At 48.2% G+C, this 18,677-nt stretch overlaps 1 protein-coding gene across 1 annotated transcript in view; it reads right to left on the minus strand.

Annotated features, from left to right (window-relative positions):
• Positions 1-18,677, minus strand: part of MRPS5 (mitochondrial ribosomal protein S5) — a 106,559-nt gene that overhangs the window by 37,157 nt on the left and 50,725 nt on the right. Inside the window, exons 7-9 of the mRNA XM_082480911.1 lie at positions 18,009-18,055; positions 16,841-16,898; positions 15,232-15,294 (exon numbers count right to left, since the gene is read on the minus strand). Of these exons, the coding sequence (XP_082337037.1) occupies positions 15,232-15,294; positions 16,841-16,898; positions 18,009-18,055 (168 nt within the window). The remainder of the gene's footprint in view (positions 1-15,231; positions 15,295-16,840; positions 16,899-18,008; positions 18,056-18,677) is intronic.

Raw genomic sequence — 18,677 nt, forward strand, 5'->3', positions numbered from 1 at the left:
AACTTCTGAGAAAGATTCTGCAACATTACTAGGGGTCCGCCAAAACATACAATTACTTGCCATGTTCCAGTTAAAGCCTAAACTATCGAGTTGGCATTTCTTTTTCAAAGTGTATAAAGAAGCGGTAATGGGCCAAATCCTCAAGCCACTGTAAATCAACACGATTTGCTTGCCTCCGCTGGAACACCCGCTCTCTATTTCAGTTCAGGAGCTAACACACACTATCTTAATATGCATTTAGGTTAATATTTGCACTTTGCAGGGCTAGGTAGATTGCACGGCTGGCACATATCAGACTAAATGTCACTTCCGAAAGCTAAGGGACCGAACCGGAAGCTGCCATTCAGAGGGACTACCTGACAACATGTGGAACCTCTCCGGAAAAGCCTTCCCACCTCAAGCAACTCCTTTTGATTAATCTTTCACATAGACAATACACCTTATATACACCGACACACCCCCCCGGCCTTTGCCTCCACAGATCCTGTGGTTGGCTAATTAAAGGAGGAGGTGTAACTATCAATCCAATCTCGCTTGTTCTCAAATTTACCAGAATTTCCACACTTGAGAGGCTGGTGAAATGAAACAGCACTACTACACTTTCCCATTCATCAGCCGGAAGCAGAACAACTCCGAGAACCGGGCGAAAAATAATTAGGATGCGGGATCAGGTGTTGCGCGCGTGCATCTGTGCCTGTACAGGGGCACGCAGGCACATGAGCATTCACGGGAGGCAGCAGCAGTAGCACGGGGGCAGATGAGCACCACCAGTCATTTGACCTCGACAGGTGAATGCTTGCAGATGGACTCACAGCACACTTATTAGAAGAGGCCCAAATGCCCGAGAAAACTGCCGTCAGATTACGCCGGAAACAGCAACGGCTTTTTAAACAACTACAGCCGCCAGAACGGTACCGGCGGCAGCACTGCAGGAGCTGCTCAGGAACCGCTGGGGCAACCCCAGCGCACCGGGTGCTCAGCGCGTGGCCCTGACCCCACCGCATGGCATGTCACCCTTGGGCAGGAAGCTTGACATTTTCTGGAAGCACCGGTGTCATTTCACGGGCTTTGCCGTCGCTTTGCGCTTGTGGGGTAACACTATAGAGTTTTTCAGAAAGTGTTGGAGCAACTTTGGTACCTTTTCCATTCAGGCACACTGGGAGTGAGCTGTGGGGCTGCTGCCAGGGGCTCTGCTCAGCACAGCATGGCTGGAGCTGGCCCAGGACCTCCTTTGAAAGACAGACTGGTCAGACACACAGCTATCCGGAATCATCAAGGATAATCCTATGTTCAAGTTCCTACCTTCCAGTTCAAGTTCAAGTTCCTACGTTCCAATTGGTGCCCGTTACCTCTTGTCCTGGATCATCAAAGATGATCCAGGACAAGAGGTAACGGGTACAAACTGGAACCTAGGAACTTCTATCAAAGCATGAGGAGGAACTTCTTTACTTTGAGGGTGGCAGAGCGCTGGAACAGGCTGCCCAGGGAGGCGGTAGAGTCTCCGACCCCAGAAACATTCAAAACCCGCCTGGAGGTCATCCTGTGCAACCTGCTGTAGGTGACCCTGCTCTGGCAGGGGGGTTGGACTGGATGATCTCCAGAGCTCCTTTCCAACCCTAACCAATCTGTGATTCTGTGATCAGAGCTGTTCTTCGAAAACTGTTCCTCGGAAATCGCTGCGAGAAGGAGGACGCACCTGAGGAGCAGGCCTAAGATGGAGGATTGAACAAACAAGTAGCTCTTACCTGAGGAATCGGCTATCCCATGGAACAACTTCTGAGAAAGATTCTGCAACATTACTAGGGGTCCGCCAAAACACAGAATTACTTGCCATGTTCCAGTTAAAGCCTAAACTATCGAGTTGGCATTTCTTTTTCAAAGTGTATAAAGAAGCGGTAATGGGCCAAATCCTCAAGCCACTGTAAATCAACACGATTTGCTTGCCTCCGCTGGAACACCCGCTCTCTATTTCAGTTCAGGAGCTAACACACACTATCTTAATATGCATTTAGGTTAATATTTGCACTTTGCAGGGCTAGGTAGATTGCACGGCTGGCACATATCAGACTAAATGTCACTTCCGAAAGCTAAGGGACCGAACCGGAAGCTGCCATTCAGAGGGACTACCTGACAACATGTGGAACCTCTCCGGAAAAGCCTTCCCACCTCAAGCAACTCCTTTTGATTAATCTTTCACATAGACAATACACCTTATATACACCGACACACCCCCCCGGCCTTTGCCTCCACAGATCCTGTGGTTGGCTAATTAAAGGAGGAGGTGTAACTATCAATCCAATCTCGCTTGTTCTCAAATTTACCAGAATTTCCACACTTGAGAGGCTGGTGAAATGAAACAGCACTACTACACTTTCCCATTCATCAGCCGGAAGCAGAACAACTCCGAGAACCGGGCGAAAAATAATTAGGATGCGGGATCAGGTGTTGCGCGCGTGCATCTGTGCCTGTACAGGGGCACGCAGGCACATGAGCATTCACGGGAGGCAGCAGCAGTAGCACGGGGGCAGATGAGCACCACCAGTCATTTGACCTCGACAGGTGAATGCTTGCAGATGGACTCACAGCACACTTATTAGAAGAGGCCCAAATGCCCGAGAAAACTGCCGTCAGATTACGCCGGAAACAACAACGGCTTTTTAAACAACTACAGCCGCCAGAACGGTACCGGCGGCAGCACTGCAGGAGCTGCTCAGGAACCGCTGGGGCAACCCCAGCGCACCGGGTGCTCAGCGCGTGGCCCTGACCCCACCGCATGGCATGTCACCCTTGGGCAGGAAGCTTGACATTTTCTGGAAGCACCGGTGTCATTTCACGGGCTTTGCCGTCGCTTTGCGCTTGTGGGGTAACACTATAGAGTTTTTCAGAAAGTGTTGGAGCAACTTTGGTACCTTTTCCATTCAGGCACACTGGGAGTGAGCTGTGGGGCTGCTGCCAGGGGCTCTGCTCAGCACAGCATGGCTGGAGCTGGCCCAGGACCTCCTTCGAAAGACAGACTGGTCAGACACACAGCTATCCTGAATCATCAAGGATAATCCTATGTTCAAGTTCAAGTTCCTACGTTCCAGTTCAAGTTCAAGTTCCTACGTTCCAATTGGTGCCCGTTACCTCTTGTCCTGGATCATCAAAGATGATCCAGGACAAGAGGTAACGGGTACAAACTGGAACGTAGGAACTTCTATCAAAGCATGAGGAGGAACTTCTTTACTTTGAGGGTGGCAGAGCGCTGGAACAGGCTGCCCAGGGAGGCGGTAGAGTCTCCGACCCCAGAAACATTCAAAACCCGCCTGGAGGTCATCCTGTGCAACCTGCTGTAGGTGACCCTGCTCTGGCAGGGGGGTTGGACTGGATGATCTCCAGAGCTCCTTTCCAACCCTAACCAATCTGTGATTCTGTGATCAGAGCTGTTCTTCGAAAACTGTTCCTCGGAAATCGCTGCGAGAAGGAGGACGCACCTGAGGAGCAGGCCTAAGATGGAGGATTGAACAAACAAGTAGCTCTTACCTGAGGAATCGGCTATCCCATGGAACAACTTCTGAGAAAGATTCTGCAACATTACTAGGGGTCCGCCAAAACATACAATTACTTGCCATGTTCCAGTTAAAGCCTAAACTATCGAGTTGGCATTTCTTTTTCAAAGTGTATAAAGAAGCGGTAATGGGCCAAATCCTCAAGCCACTGTAAATCAACACGATTTGCTTGCCTCCGCTGGAACACCCGCTCTCTATTTCAGTTCAGGAGCTAACACACACTATCTTAATATGCATTTAGGTTAATATTTGCACTTTGCAGGGCTAGGTAGATTGCACGGCTGGCACATATCAGACTAAATGTCACTTCCGAAAGCTAAGGGACCGAACCGGAAGCTGCCATTCAGAGGGACTACCTGACAACATGTGGAACCTCTCCGGAAAAGCCTTCCCACCTCAAGCAACTCCTTTTGATTAATCTTTCACATAGACAATACACCTTATATACACCGACACACCCCCCCGGCCTTTGCCTCCACAGATCCTGTGGTTGGCTAATTAAAGGAGGAGGTGTAACTATCAATCCAATCTCGCTTGTTCTCAAATTTACCAGAATTTCCACACTTGAGAGGCTGGTGAAATGAAACAGCACTACTACACTTTCCCATTCATCAGCCGGAAGCAGAACAACTCCGAGAACCGGGCGAAAAATAATTAGGATGCGGGATCAGGTGTTGCGCGCGTGCATCTGTGCCTGTACAGGGGCACGCAGGCACATGAGCATTCACGGGAGGCAGCAGCAGTAGCACGGGGGCAGATGAGCACCACCAGTCATTTGACCTCGACAGGTGAATGCTTGCAGATGGACTCACAGCACACTTATTAGAAGAGGCCCAAATGCCCGAGAAAACTGCCGTCAGATTACGCCGGAAACAGCAACGGCTTTTTAAACAACTACAGCCGCCAGAACGGTACCGGCGGCAGCACTGCAGGAGCTGCTCAGGAACCGCTGGGGCAACCCCAGCGCACCGGGTGCTCAGCGCGTGGCCCTGACCCCACCGCATGGCATGTCACCCTTGGGCAGGAAGCTTGACATTTTCTGGAAGCACCGGTGTCATTTCACGGGCTTTGCCGTCGCTTTGCGCTTGTGGGGTAACACTATAGAGTTTTTCAGAAAGTGTTGGAGCAACTTTGGTACCTTTTCCATTCAGGCACACTGGGAGTGAGCTGTGGGGCTGCTGCCAGGGGCTCTGCTCAGCACAGCATGGCTGGAGCTGGCCCAGGACCTCCTTCGAAAGACAGACTGGTCAGACACACAGCTATCCTGAATCATCAAGGATAATCCTATGTTCAAGTTCAAGTTCCTACCTTCCAGTTCAAGTTCAAGTTCCTACGTTCCAATTGGTGCCCGTTACCTCTTGTCCTGGATCATCAAAGATGATCCAGGACAAGAGGTAACGGGTACAAACTGGAACCTAGGAACTTCTATCAAAGCATGAGGAGGAACTTCTTTACTTTGAGGGTGGCAGAGCGCTGGAACAGGCTGCCCAGGGAGGCGGTAGAGTCTCCGACCCCAGAAACATTCAAAACCCGCCTGGAGGTCATCCTGTGCAACCTGCTGTAGGTGACCCTGCTCTGGCAGGGGGGTTGGACTGGATGATCTCCAGAGCTCCTTTCCAACCCTAACCAATCTGTGATTCTGTGATCAGAGCTGTTCTTCGAAAACTGTTCCTCGGAAATCGCTGCGAGAAGGAGGACGCACCTGAGGAGCAGGCCTAAGATGGAGGATTGAACAAACAAGTAGCTCTTACCTGAGGAATCGGCTATCCCATGGAACAACTTCTGAGAAAGATTCTGCAACATTACTAGGGGTCCGCCAAAACATACAATTACTTGCCATGTTCCAGTTAAAGCCTAAACTATCGAGTTGGCATTTCTTTTTCAAAGTGTATAAAGAAGCGGTAATGGGCCAAATCCTCAAGCCACTGTAAATCAACACGATTTGCTTGCCTCCGCTGGAACACCCGCTCTCTATTTCAGTTCAGGAGCTAACACACACTATCTTAATATGCATTTAGGTTAATATTTGCACTTTGCAGGGCTAGGTAGATTGCACGGCTGGCACATATCAGACTAAATGTCACTTCCGAAAGCTAAGGGACCGAACCGGAAGCTGCCATTCAGAGGGACTACCTGACAACATGTGGAACCTCTCCGGAAAAGCCTTCCCACCTCAAGCAACTCCTTTTGATTAATCTTTCACATAGACAATACACCTTATATACACCGACACACCCCCCCGGCCTTTGCCTCCACAGATCCTGTGGTTGGCTAATTAAAGGAGGAGGTGTAACTATCAATCCAATCTCGCTTGTTCTCAAATTTACCAGAATTTCCACACTTGAGAGGCTGGTGAAATGAAACAGCACTACTACACTTTCCCATTCATCAGCCGGAAGCAGAACAACTCCGAGAACCGGGCGAAAAATAATTAGGATGCGGGATCAGGTGTTGCGCGCGTGCATCTGTGCCTGTACAGGGGCACGCAGGCACATGAGCATTCACGGGAGGCAGCAGCAGTAGCACGGGGGCAGATGAGCACCACCAGTCATTTGACCTCGACAGGTGAATGCTTGCAGATGGACTCACAGCACACTTATTAGAAGAGGCCCAAATGCCCGAGAAAACTGCCGTCAGATTACGCCGGAAACAACAACGGCTTTTTAAACAACTACAGCCGCCAGAACGGTACCGGCGGCAGCACTGCAGGAGCTGCTCAGGAACCGCTGGGGCAACCCCAGCGCACCGGGTGCTCAGCGCGTGGCCCTGACCCCACCGCATGGCATGTCACCCTTGGGCAGGAAGCTTGACATTTTCTGGAAGCACCGGTGTCATTTCACGGGCTTTGCCGTCGCTTTGCACTTGTGGGGTAACACTATAGAGTTTTTCAGAAAGTGTTGGAGCAACTTTGGTACCTTTTCCATTCAGGCACACTGGGAGTGAGCTGTGGGGCTGCTGCCAGGGGCTCTGCTCAGCACAGCATGGCTGGAGCTGGCCCAGGACCTCCTTCGAAAGACAGACTGGTCAGACACACAGCTATCCTGAATCATCAAGGATAATCCTATGTTCAAGTTCAAGTTCCTACGTTCCAGTTCAAGTTCAAGTTCCTACGTTCCAATTGGTGCCCGTTACCTCTTGTCCTGGATCATCAAAGATGATCCAGGACAAGAGGTAACGGGTACAAACTGGAACCTAGGAACTTCTATCAAAGCATGAGGAGGAACTTCTTTACTTTGAGGGTGGCAGAGCGCTGGAACAGGCTGCCCAGGGAGGCGGTAGAGTCTCCGACCCCAGAAACATTCAAAACCCGCCTGGAGGTCATCCTGTGCAACCTGCTGTAGGTGACCCTGCTCTGGCAGGGGGGTTGGACTGGATGATCTCCAGAGCTCCTTTCCAACCCTAACCAATCTGTGATTCTGTGATCAGAGCTGTTCTTCGAAAACTGTTCCTCGGAAATCGCTGCGAGAAGGAGGACGCACCTGAGGAGCAGGCCTAAGATGGAGGATTGAACAAACAAGTAGCTCTTACCTGAGGAATCGGCTATCCCATGGAACAACTTCTGAGAAAGATTCTGCAACATTACTAGGGGTCCGCCAAAACATACAATTACTTGCCATGTTCCAGTTAAAGCCTAAACTATCGAGTTGGCATTTCTTTTTCAAAGTGTATAAAGAAGCGGTAATGGGCCAAATCCTCAAGCCACTGTAAATCAACACGATTTGCTTGCCTCCGCTGGAACACCCGCTCTCTATTTCAGTTCAGGAGCTAACACACACTATCTTAATATGCATTTAGGTTAATATTTGCACTTTGCAGGGCTAGGTAGATTGCACGGCTGGCACATATCAGACTAAATGTCACTTCCGAAAGCTAAGGGACCGAACCGGAAGCTGCCATTCAGAGGGACTACCTGACAACATGTGGAACCTCTCCGGAAAAGCCTTCCCACCTCAAGCAACTCCTTTTGATTAATCTTTCACATAGACAATACACCTTATATACACCGACACACCCCCCCGGCCTTTGCCTCCACAGATCCTGTGGTTGGCTAATTAGATTGATAGTTACACCTCCTCCTTTAATCTCGCTTGTTCTCAAATTTACCAGAATTTCCACACTTGAGAGGCTGGTGAAATGAAACAACACTACTACACTTTCCCATTCATCAGCCGGAAGCAGAACAACTCCGAGAACCGGGCGAAAAATAATTAGGATGCGGGATCAGGTGTTGCGCGCGTGCATCTGTGCCTGTACAGGGGCACGCAGGCACATGAGCATTCACGGGAGGCAGCAGCAGTAGCACGGGGGCAGATGAGCACCACCAGTCATTTGACCTCGACAGGTGAATGCTTGCAGATGGACTCACAGCACACTTATTAGAAGAGGCCCAAATGCCCGAGAAAACTGCCGTCAGATTACGCCGGAAACAGCAACGGCTTTTTAAACAACTACAGCCGCCAGAACGGTACCGGCGGCAGCACTGCAGGAGCTGCTCAGGAACCGCTGGGGCAACCCCAGCGCACCGGGTGCTCAGCGCGTGGCCCTGACCCCACCGCATGGCATGTCACCCTTGGGCAGGAAGCTTGACATTTTCTGGAAGCACCGGTGTCATTTCACGGGCTTTGCCGTCGCTTTGCGCTTGTGGGGTAACACTATAGAGTTTTTCAGAAAGTGTTGGAGCAACTTTGGTACCTTTTCCATTCAGGCACACTGGGAGTGAGCTGTGGGGCTGCTGCCAGGGGCTCTGCTCAGCACAGCATGGCTGGAGCTGGCCCAGGACCTCCTTCGAAAGACAGACTGGTCAGACACACAGCTATCCTGAATCATCAAGGATAATCCTATGTTCAAGTTCAAGTTCCTACGTTCCAGTTCAAGTTCAAGTTCCTACGTTCCAATTGGTGCCCGTTACCTCTTGTCCTGGATCATCAAAGATGATCCAGGACAAGAGGTAACGGGTACAAACTGGAACCTAGGAACTTCTATCAAAGCATGAGGAGGAACTTCTTTACTTTGAGGGTGGCAGAGCGCTGGAACAGGCTGCCCAGGGAGGCGGTAGAGTCTCCGACCCCAGAAACATTCAAAACCCGCCTGGAGGTCATCCTGTGCAACCTGCTGTAGGTGACCCTGCTCTGGCAGGGGGGTTGGACTGGATGATCTCCAGAGCTCCTTTCCAACCCTAACCAATCTGTGATTCTGTGATCAGAGCTGTTCTTCGAAAACTGTTCCTCGGAAATCGCTGCGAGAAGGAGGACGCACCTGAGGAGCAGGCCTAAGATGGAGGATTGAACAAACAAGTAGCTCTTACCTGAGGAATCGGCTATCCCATGGAACAACTTCTGAGAAAGATTCTGCAACATTACTAGGGGTCCGCCAAAACATACAATTACTTGCCATGTTCCAGTTAAAGCCTAAACTATCGAGTTGGCATTTCTTTTTCAAAGTGTATAAAGAAGCGGTAATGGGCCAAATCCTCAAGCCACTGTAAATCAACACGATTTGCTTGCCTCCGCTGGAACACCCGCTCTCTATTTCAGTTCAGGAGCTAACACACACTATCTTAATATGCATTTAGGTTAATATTTGCACTTTGCAGGGCTAGGTAGATTGCACGGCTGGCACATATCAGACTAAATGTCACTTCCGAAAGCTAAGGGACCGAACCGGAAGCTGCCATTCAGAGGGACTACCTGACAACATGTGGAACCTCTCCGGAAAAGCCTTCCCACCTCAAGCAACTCCTTTTGATTAATCTTTCACATAGACAATACACCTTATATACACCGACACACCCCCCCGGCCTTTGCCTCCACAGATCCTGTGGTTGGCTAATTAAAGGAGGAGGTGTAACTATCAATCCAATCTCGCTTGTTCTCAAATTTACCAGAATTTCCACACTTGAGAGGCTGGTGAAATGAAACAGCACTACTACACTTTCCCATTCATCAGCCGGAAGCAGAACAACTCCGAGAACCGGGCGAAAAATAATTAGGATGCGGGATCAGGTGTTGCGCGCGTGCATCTGTGCCTGTACAGGGGCACGCAGGCACATGAGCATTCACGGGAGGCAGCAGCAGTAGCACGGGGGCAGATGAGCACCACCAGTCATTTGACCTCGACAGGTGAATGCTTGCAGATGGACTCACAGCACACTTATTAGAAGAGGCCCAAATGCCCGAGAAAACTGCCGTCAGATTACGCCGGAAACAGCAACGGCTTTTTAAACAACTACAGCCGCCAGAACGGTACCGGCGGCAGCACTGCAGGAGCTGCTCAGGAACCGCTGGGGCAACCCCAGCGCACCGGGTGCTCAGCGCGTGGCCCTGACCCCACCGCATGGCATGTCACCCTTGGGCAGGAAGCTTGACATTTTCTGGAAGCACCGGTGTCATTTCACGGGCTTTGCCGTCGCTTTGCGCTTGTGGGGTAACACTATAGAGTTTTTCAGAAAGTGTTGGAGCAACTTTGGTACCTTTTCCATTCAGGCACACTGGGAGTGAGCTGTGGGGCTGCTGCCAGGGGCTCTGCTCAGCACAGCATGGCTGGAGCTGGTCCAGGACCTCCTTCGAAAGACAGACTGGTCAGACACACAGCTATCCTGAATCATCAAGGATAATCCTATGTTCAAGTTCAAGTTCCTACCTTCCAGTTCAAGTTCAAGTTCCTACATTCCAATTGGTGCCCGTTACCTCTTGTCCTGGATCATCGGATGACCTCCAGGCGGGTTTTGAATGTCTCTGGGGTCGGAGACTCTACCGCCTCCCTGGGCAGCCTGTTCCAGCGCTCTGCCACCCTCAAAGTAAAGAAGTTCCTCCTCATGCTTTGATAGAAGTTCCTACGTTCCAGTTTGTACCCGTTACCTCTTGTCCTGGATCCAGGACAAGAGGTAAGGGGCACCAATTGGAACGTAGGAACTTGAACTGGAACGTAGGAACTTGAACGGATCGACGGCTTCGTCCTCCTCGCCTCCCCCCAAAAAGGGACGCCTTGTGGTAAGATTTGCGACCTCGGCCACGTCGAGCGCTTACCCAGGACATCAAGCTTGCCATTGTAATTCAATCTTTAAAACTATATAGCTATACTGCAGTTTAGTGTGTTTATCACCGGCAATCTTGAAGGATCTGTATATGTTGCATAAAAAAATAAACCGGGCTATTCATGCACCTGACTGCTTCTCTTGAACGCAGCCGGACCTACAGCAGACAAGCTGTTCGTGCATCTGGTGCCAGGCCTATAGTCATGGCAGCAACTGGTCTCACTACACGCAACAACAGGACATGGAAAAGGGTGAGGTACCGGAGGACGCAGGGAACTACAGGCTCGTCAGCCTCACCTAGATCCCTGGGAAGCTGGCGCAACAACTAATCCTAGAAAGCATTTCCAGGCATGTGACGTGCAAGAAGGTGATGGGGAGTAGTCAGCATGGATTCACCAGGGGAAAGTCACGCTTAACCAACCTCATAACCTCCTATGATGAAATGGAGAGCTGTGGGTATTATCAGCCTTGACTTCAGTAAGGTTTTCGACACTATCTCCCGTAAGATCCTCACAGAGAAGCTGATGAAGTATGGGCTGGATGAGCAGACAGTGAGGTGGATAGAAAACTGGCCGAACAACCGGGCCCAGAAAGTGGTAATCAGTGGCGTGAACTCTAAGTAACCACTGGTGCACCCCAGGGGTCAATACTGGGCCCACTCGTGTTCACCATCTTCATTAATGATCTGGATGGTGGGGCACAGTGTACCCTCAGCAAGTTTGCTGATGATACAAAACCGGGAGGAGTGGCTGACACACCGGAGGGTCATGCTGCCATCCAGAGGGACCTTGACAGGCTGGAGAAATAGGCTGACGGGAACTTCATGAAGTTCACCAAGGGCAAGTACAAACTCCTGCACCCGGGGAGGAACCGCAGGCACCGACACACCCTCAGGGCTGAGCGGCTGGAAAGCACCTTGTCAGAAAAGAGCCTGGGGGATCCTGGTGGCCACCGAGTTGATCACGAGCCAGCAATGTCCCCTTGCAGCAAGAAGGGCCAACAGCATCCTGGGCTGTTAGGAGGACTGTTGCCGGCGGGTTGAGGGAGGTGATCCTTACCCTCTACTAAGCACAAGCGAGACACACCTGGATCAATGTCTCCAGTTCTGGCCTCCCAAGTACAAGAGAGACATGGCCATACTGTCCAGCAAAGGGTCATGAAGATGATTAAGGGACTTGACAATTTCTTGAACCAGGAAAGGCTGAGAGAGCTGGGACTGTTCAGCCTGGGAAGAGAAGGCTCGGGGGTATCTTACCAATATATACGAATACCTGAAGGGAGGGTGCAAAGAGGATGGAGCCAGGCTCTTTTTAGGGGCGCCCAGTGACAGGACAAGAGGCAACGAGCACAAACTGCAACACAGGAGGTACCACCTGAACATCAGGAAACATTTTTTCACAGTGAGGGTGACCCAGCACCGGAGCAGGCTGCCCTTAGAGGCTGTGCAGTCTCTGTCCCTGGAGATATTCAAAAGCTGCCTGGAGGTGGCCCTGGGCAGCTTGCTCTGTGGGACCCCTGCTTGGTTGGACAACGCCAGAGGTCCCTTCCGACCTCAACCATCCTGTGATACGCAATTTTTACTGCGTTAAGCTGAATGGAAAAGCCTCAGGGGGCAGGGCAACAGTAGTACATCAGCTACAAAAGGATCCCTCCGGGGAAAGAGAGAGGGGAGTGGAGAGAAGTTTTTTTTCTTGAACCTAATAAAAAAAATGGAAATAAATTAGGACAACAGTCTGGTGAGGCAATACTAATGATAAGGTGACCCTGATTGTTCTTGCTTCTGAGGTTCATGAATGTAACGCGTCAGCTGAGCTGGGACGGTATGTCTTAATCTATGTTCCACTACGAGAAAATAACAACATTTAACGCAAAGCTTCCTTTAGCATTTAACAGTAATAGCATTATTTGTTTGTACGTGCATGGTCAAATGTGTAGTTCAGTTCTGCAGCTGCTGCTCTGTGCATGTTTTTGCTTCATTATATTGCAGGCCAAACCAAAGTTTCTTTAAAATGGTTATCTTGAAAATTATAGCCTAAATTACCTAATTTACCACCTTGGAGCTCCTTAAATGCAGAAAAACTGCAGAAACATACATGATAGGACGGTCTGACTCCATACCTGTCAACTTGTAAAGATTTTTCTAAGCCCACGCTACCACTTTACTGTCACGCTAATTAAAAAAAAACCCTCATCCCAGAATCAAAATGTCATCTAATAAAAATCATGTTGGAGGTCCACAGCAATTTTAGATGTTTTCAAAATACATTAGTAACTCTGAACATGAATAATTATATTCTCATTTTACTGATGTGACAGTGCAGAACAAGAATACCAGATACACAAAATCAAATACTATGTCCAAAGCATCAATGCTTCAGCTTACTCAAAGGTTGCAGAAATTGATGAATTAATTAGTTGAACGTGACAGTGTTCTCACTGGAAAATTATCCCAAGTTTCTGACTTATTATAAGCTAGTCATTAAATGCTCTTGCATTTTAGATCTTATCATAGTGAAACTGAAGTGATTTACAATGAATTAGCCATGTAAATGAATTAGTTTCCTATTTGTGTATTAAAATTAGAGGGCCAATTAAGGGTGCTCGGCAGCAAAGCCTGTTTTCTACAGAACAGCAGCTACCTTTATCTGTCCTGAAGGCAAAGTCAGGCTAAACAAGTCAAATCAAGCTTTTGTACATAAAGATCGAACTCAAAAGATGCACGCAAAGCGATGACCTCATGTCATCGCTGCAGGTCTGCAAAACAGAAAGACCCTAGCAGGTAAAATGAATCACACCGAGAACTGCGATGCATTAGACAGAAGCTAACCATTAGCTCACCCAACTACTTCACGCGTTACTTTTTTTTTTTTTGTTGCAATCCTGAAGAACACGACAGCAGTTGATAAGGCTGTCCGGGATGTTTCCCCGTCATTGCCAATGCCTGGCAAAGCGCATACTGCAACAGCTCTGAAGGTGAGGAGAGGGACAGCAGGAAGTCAGCAACGTGTCTTCAGAGGGTCAGTGTTCGCGTGGAAGCTGTTCGAGACAGCACACACACAACTGAGGGACACTGCGAGGTGGGCTGTGGATCTCTTTGGCTTAAAACTACGAGGAGAACACAGTCATGGCCCTCCGTCCACTTCCAGTCCGATGACAAAATGTGTGCTGTGTCTTGCTGTGGACACTAGACGTGCTGAGCTGCCGTGCTTCACAACTATTCACTGTGATTTAATACCACCAGGGACTGAACGTATTTTTAATTGCAAATGCTTCCCATGGACTGGTAGCTGTAAGGGTTATGTCGAAGGAGAGTGACGAGAATATAGAGGGATGCAAACATGACCGACAAATGGTGAGGGAGGCAGTGCTGAGACCCAAACCTGGCCGGCCACACTAGTCGATGAGAGCGTGCGAGAACGTTTATTCTAGTGAGGTTATCTCTAGATGGGACCCTGTCAACTGGGAAAGAGAGAGAAAAGGGGGAAGCCAGAAAGAGGTTGAGGGCAGCACCTTGTCCATGGCCATCCACGGCAGTGTCCTGCGTGCCTGTGCGTAGCCGCGTGCCTCTGGGACACATAACCAGCGTTGGTACTGGTTGTGCCTGCAAACGGGAAAGCGCCAGCGGCCTCCCTCAGCCGGGGCACCGGGCACCGTCCCTGGCACCAGGCTGGGCTCCAGCCACGGGGCAGCAGGGTCCCGAGCTGAAGCGGCTGGAGGAGGCGGCTGCACACCGAACATCACTTAACACCAGTGCCGTGGAAGAACGGACCTGCGAGCTGTGAGCTACCAGGCACGGGCTCGCCACTACTCACGCCTAACCTGCAGGAGCCTAAAGAAGCACTTGCCTGTGCTACAACTGGGATCAAAGTGGAGAACAGCTGGCAAAGACGGAGAAATGAAAACACTGCCACTGCGTAACTGGTCTTTGTGCTGGTATGGTGCACAACAAGAAGCCAGGGTGGATAATCCCTCTGGTTTCCACACCGGGAGCTCTTGATTTTAGGGAAAACAAAGCAGCAATGCTCTCGCAGAAGCAGTAGGCTGGATGCTGTCCTGGCTCCAGCTCATGACCGCAGGTTGTCCGAGGCAGAGGAGGGAGGATATCTGCCCGTGCCATCCCAGCCTGGGCTTAGGAGGGACAGGCACACAGATGCACGCCGATTCCCAAGTGAAGCACTCCCACTACTGCATACTAAACCAGTCTTGAAAACAGCGATTAAAAATCACTGAAGAATAATGGAATGAGCCTATCAGTTCTTCAAAGCATGTGTGGGGCATCTGGTGGGAAGAAAAATCTGCAGGGTTCGTCTAAAGGCCTTTGCCTCCAACATCTATACTATTAGATTAGACTTTTCCACATCAGGGTAATTTAGAGCAGAAGGAACTACGCTTAGGAAGCATGAAAGAAAACCAGGAAGAGAGCTCCCACCAGTGTAAGGGGGCCAAACCCCAATTTACGGTAACAAACCCATGCCATCAACGGTAGGTATCTCTACTGAAAAATAATTTATCACCTTCAACATTTAAACATGGTAGACTAGCACCAAATGATCCATCTCTGAAGTAAACAGACATTGCACAAGTATAACATCGAATAAATACCAGTCAGTAATTAATAAAATTTCAAAACTTCCAGGCAGCTTTAATTACCTTTGTTTTGCTTCTTCATGTGGATGGTTGTGCTTTTAAATTTCACTGTAATGTCATGGTAAACTGGAGGGGAGAAAAAAACAAAACAAAACAAAACATTACAGCTGAATTCCTCCTTCTAGGAAAGCTTTAGCTCAGCACATTTAAGGACTACCTTTCTTTTTCAGAACTGTTAACGGGCAGTTGGTTTTACTCTCCTCTGAGTTCTTTAAAGAGAAAGGTTAATTTAGGGAAATTTCTGGACTAGATTAGAACTGTTTACACATCTGCGAATGTTACTACTGTATACAAAACCAAGCTTCACTTGAAAAATATGAAGCATGCCTCTAACGATCCTCACTTAGCTTTGAAGTGAGCTCACGTGATACAACTTCACCTTCTTCCTCATACTCAGGTTTTTCTAATAACTCAGCTTTTAACCTAAGATTTCGCCATAGGCTTCAGCGTTCTTGGATTTTGCATACAGAATATTTACCATTCCAGTCTTCCTGCTTCTCTCTGCTTCAAAAGGAACCCCAAACTCTCATCCTCTGGTGGGTGGTTGTTATATACGCCCGATTCAGCGGCTCAGTCTCTGCACAGCGGATTCGAGCACTGCGGTCACGATGGCTCAGAGAGGACCGCTACGTTTAAGTAGAATGGAAAGTACAGGGGAAACACCACCAGTTTTTAATCAAATCCCCAATCTGTTAGTGTGAAATAATAACGCTCAAGGAATAGACGCATGAGGATAACTGCAGCTTTGTATCTGTGAGCTGAAGTTTTATTATACTGAATATTTATCTACACAACGCCTTGGTTGAATACTCATAGACTCTGTAAGGTACTATCTTTGAAAATGTCTTCTGAAAGATAACTGAATATTTGGTATAGTGGTACCACATCCGACATCAGAGAAGACTTGCATGGTATTGAATTAACAGAAAGCTACCATGAAACACCAGGCTGACTTCTCCAGCCCACGTTCTCCCCAGCTGCTGGGCTCTCTCAGCATACACGGATTGAGTCAACCGGGAATCACCTCCGACGTACAAAGGGGAGAGGCACAGAGGAGCTCACCGTAGAGAAGAGATGCCCAGCCAGTATCCGACTTCCTTAAGTCGTGCCAGCAGAGATCTAATCTTGCTACCACCTCCGCCCTCATTTTTGAAGAGCCCGAAATACTATGCATTAAGTATCTAAATTTTAAACGTGGCAAAGGCAGGAGACTAGAAGGCAGATAAATCTCTCAATATTTTAACAACAGCTCGTATTACATAACTAACTTTTCTTTGTGGCACTTCCTACAACTGTTGACACAAACCTGCGTGAAAGTAAAGAGTAAGCCACATATTCATTCCAGGTGGTGGTGATTTATTATACACAAGGACTGACAGACTATGTGCTCGGACATCACCACTGCCTCACTAGAACAAGTCTGGGGCTAAGATTTCATACAGCACGCTGAAGAAAAAATAACGCACGAAGAATAGTAATATAATGCGTCATATCAGGAAGGTTTTAGTTAACACCTCTTAACGGTTTGTAACTAGTTGCAAACAGTTCTTGTTGGTATATTCAGTACTACTTACTGAAAGTTAAAGGAGTGTAAAAAAATCATACTACTTACTTGTGTGGTTCTGATACATCTCTATGAAATGTAAGCAGCGTATTGCTTTGTTCTTTGCCTAAGGAATAAAAGCAGAAAACATTTTTTCTTCAATTTTTCTGCAGAGTATTTGAAATTTTCCATTGTTCAGTTAACTAGATGGAAAAAAGCAAGAAAGAAAACTTAGGAAAACAGGTTTGCCACATCGAAACCATTTACTATATGGAAATGAGAATGTTCTCTCTAAAGAACTGCTTTCTCCTAATAGATTTAATATTTAAAAAGATTTCTCAATATAGTAACAACTTTATCAAACTCCGTGTATTTTAGCATTGCTACTGTGATAGCTTAGTTGAGCATTACAAGACAAACTAGATTAACGTAGATGGACAAGTAACATTTTGAAGTCTAAAGAAGCCTTAATAAGGCCCGTTATGCATGTGTAAGAGAAAAATTCCTACACACCAACTGTATAAGCAGACTGTATGCTGTATAGATACTGTACGCTATATAGGTATTGGACACAAGCGAGCAAGGGGGGAGAGGTGTAGGAAAAGGGAGCAGAAAGGAAATAAAGAGTGCATTAAGAGGATCTCATTGCAGGGCAACCTCATTGTGCATGTCTAAAGACGACCAACGGAGCTGGTGAGGGGTCTGGAGCACACGTCTGATGAGGAGCGGCTGAGGGCCCTGGGGGTGTTCAGCCTGGAGAAGAGGAGGCTGAGGGGAGACCTTCTCGCTCTCTAACTCCCTGAAAGGAGGTTCTAGTGAGGTGGGGTCAGGCTCTTCTCCCAAGGAACAGGCGATAGGACAAGAGGAAACGCCCTCCAGTTGCGCCAGGGGAGGTTTCGGATGGATATTAGGAAAGAGTTCTTCACTGAAAGGATATCCAGCACTGGAGCAGACTGCCCAGGGAAGTGGTGGAGTCGCCACCCCGGAGGTATTTAAAAGCTGTGTAGACGTGGTGCTGAAGGACATGGTTTAGTGGTAATTTGGCAGTGTTAGGCTGATGGTTGGACTCGATCTTAAAGGTCTTTTCCAACCTAAATGATTCTATGATTCTATGTATCAAGATGGACAAATCATATACATGGACTTCTTTGCACAGACTACAAAAGATACCGATTATTAAAAAAAAGTGTAGGTACAAATTATTTGCATCAAGCAACAAGTAATTCATTCGACATACTTTCCGTAAAGCGTTCATCCTGTCACCTGCTTTCCCCATTGCAAAACCTGCAAGACAGAAAAGAGCCATTTTATTACTGAGAAACACGCGAGGCAGGATGTTCAGAAAGCAAAGGGCAACAGACAACTTCACAACCACGTTAGTCCCTGCTATTTCCACTCCATTGCACAAATCATACTCAGAAAGCGGTTCAGAGAAAACCACAGAAACCATAGAAAGTAACAAGTTAGGTGCTATCAACACTTAAACAATTGGGTGCCAATTGCTTGTTGTCAAATGAAAACAAAACAAAACAAACAAGGCTTAAGTTATTTCTTTTGTGTATTTGTCCAAACTTGTTCCAAACAATTGAATAGTGGTGGTGACTGCTTCAGCCAAAAAAAGTCCAGTCTTCTGCTCAAGAAAAAAGAAGGGAAGGAATAAAAAAAAAAAAAAAAAAAGGAAGCCAATGCAGAGCTATCAACTAGATCTGTACGAAGAGTAGCTCCAAGACTCTAGGATCTAGGAACACAGGAGGAGACTGGGTTTCTATTAGCGAAACAGAGACTATGAAACCCAGGTTCAACTGAATAGTGCATTTGCAAAAAATGCATGCCTGCAGAACAGCGAAAAACCAGACTTTACGAACTGCTGCCTAACTCGCTCTGAACCCTCAGACCTACTCCTGTT

Source organism: Vanellus vanellus (assembly GCF_965231255.1).
Source record: "Vanellus vanellus genome assembly, chromosome: 3".
Classification (NCBI taxonomy): domain Eukaryota; kingdom Metazoa; phylum Chordata; class Aves; order Charadriiformes; family Charadriidae; genus Vanellus; species Vanellus vanellus.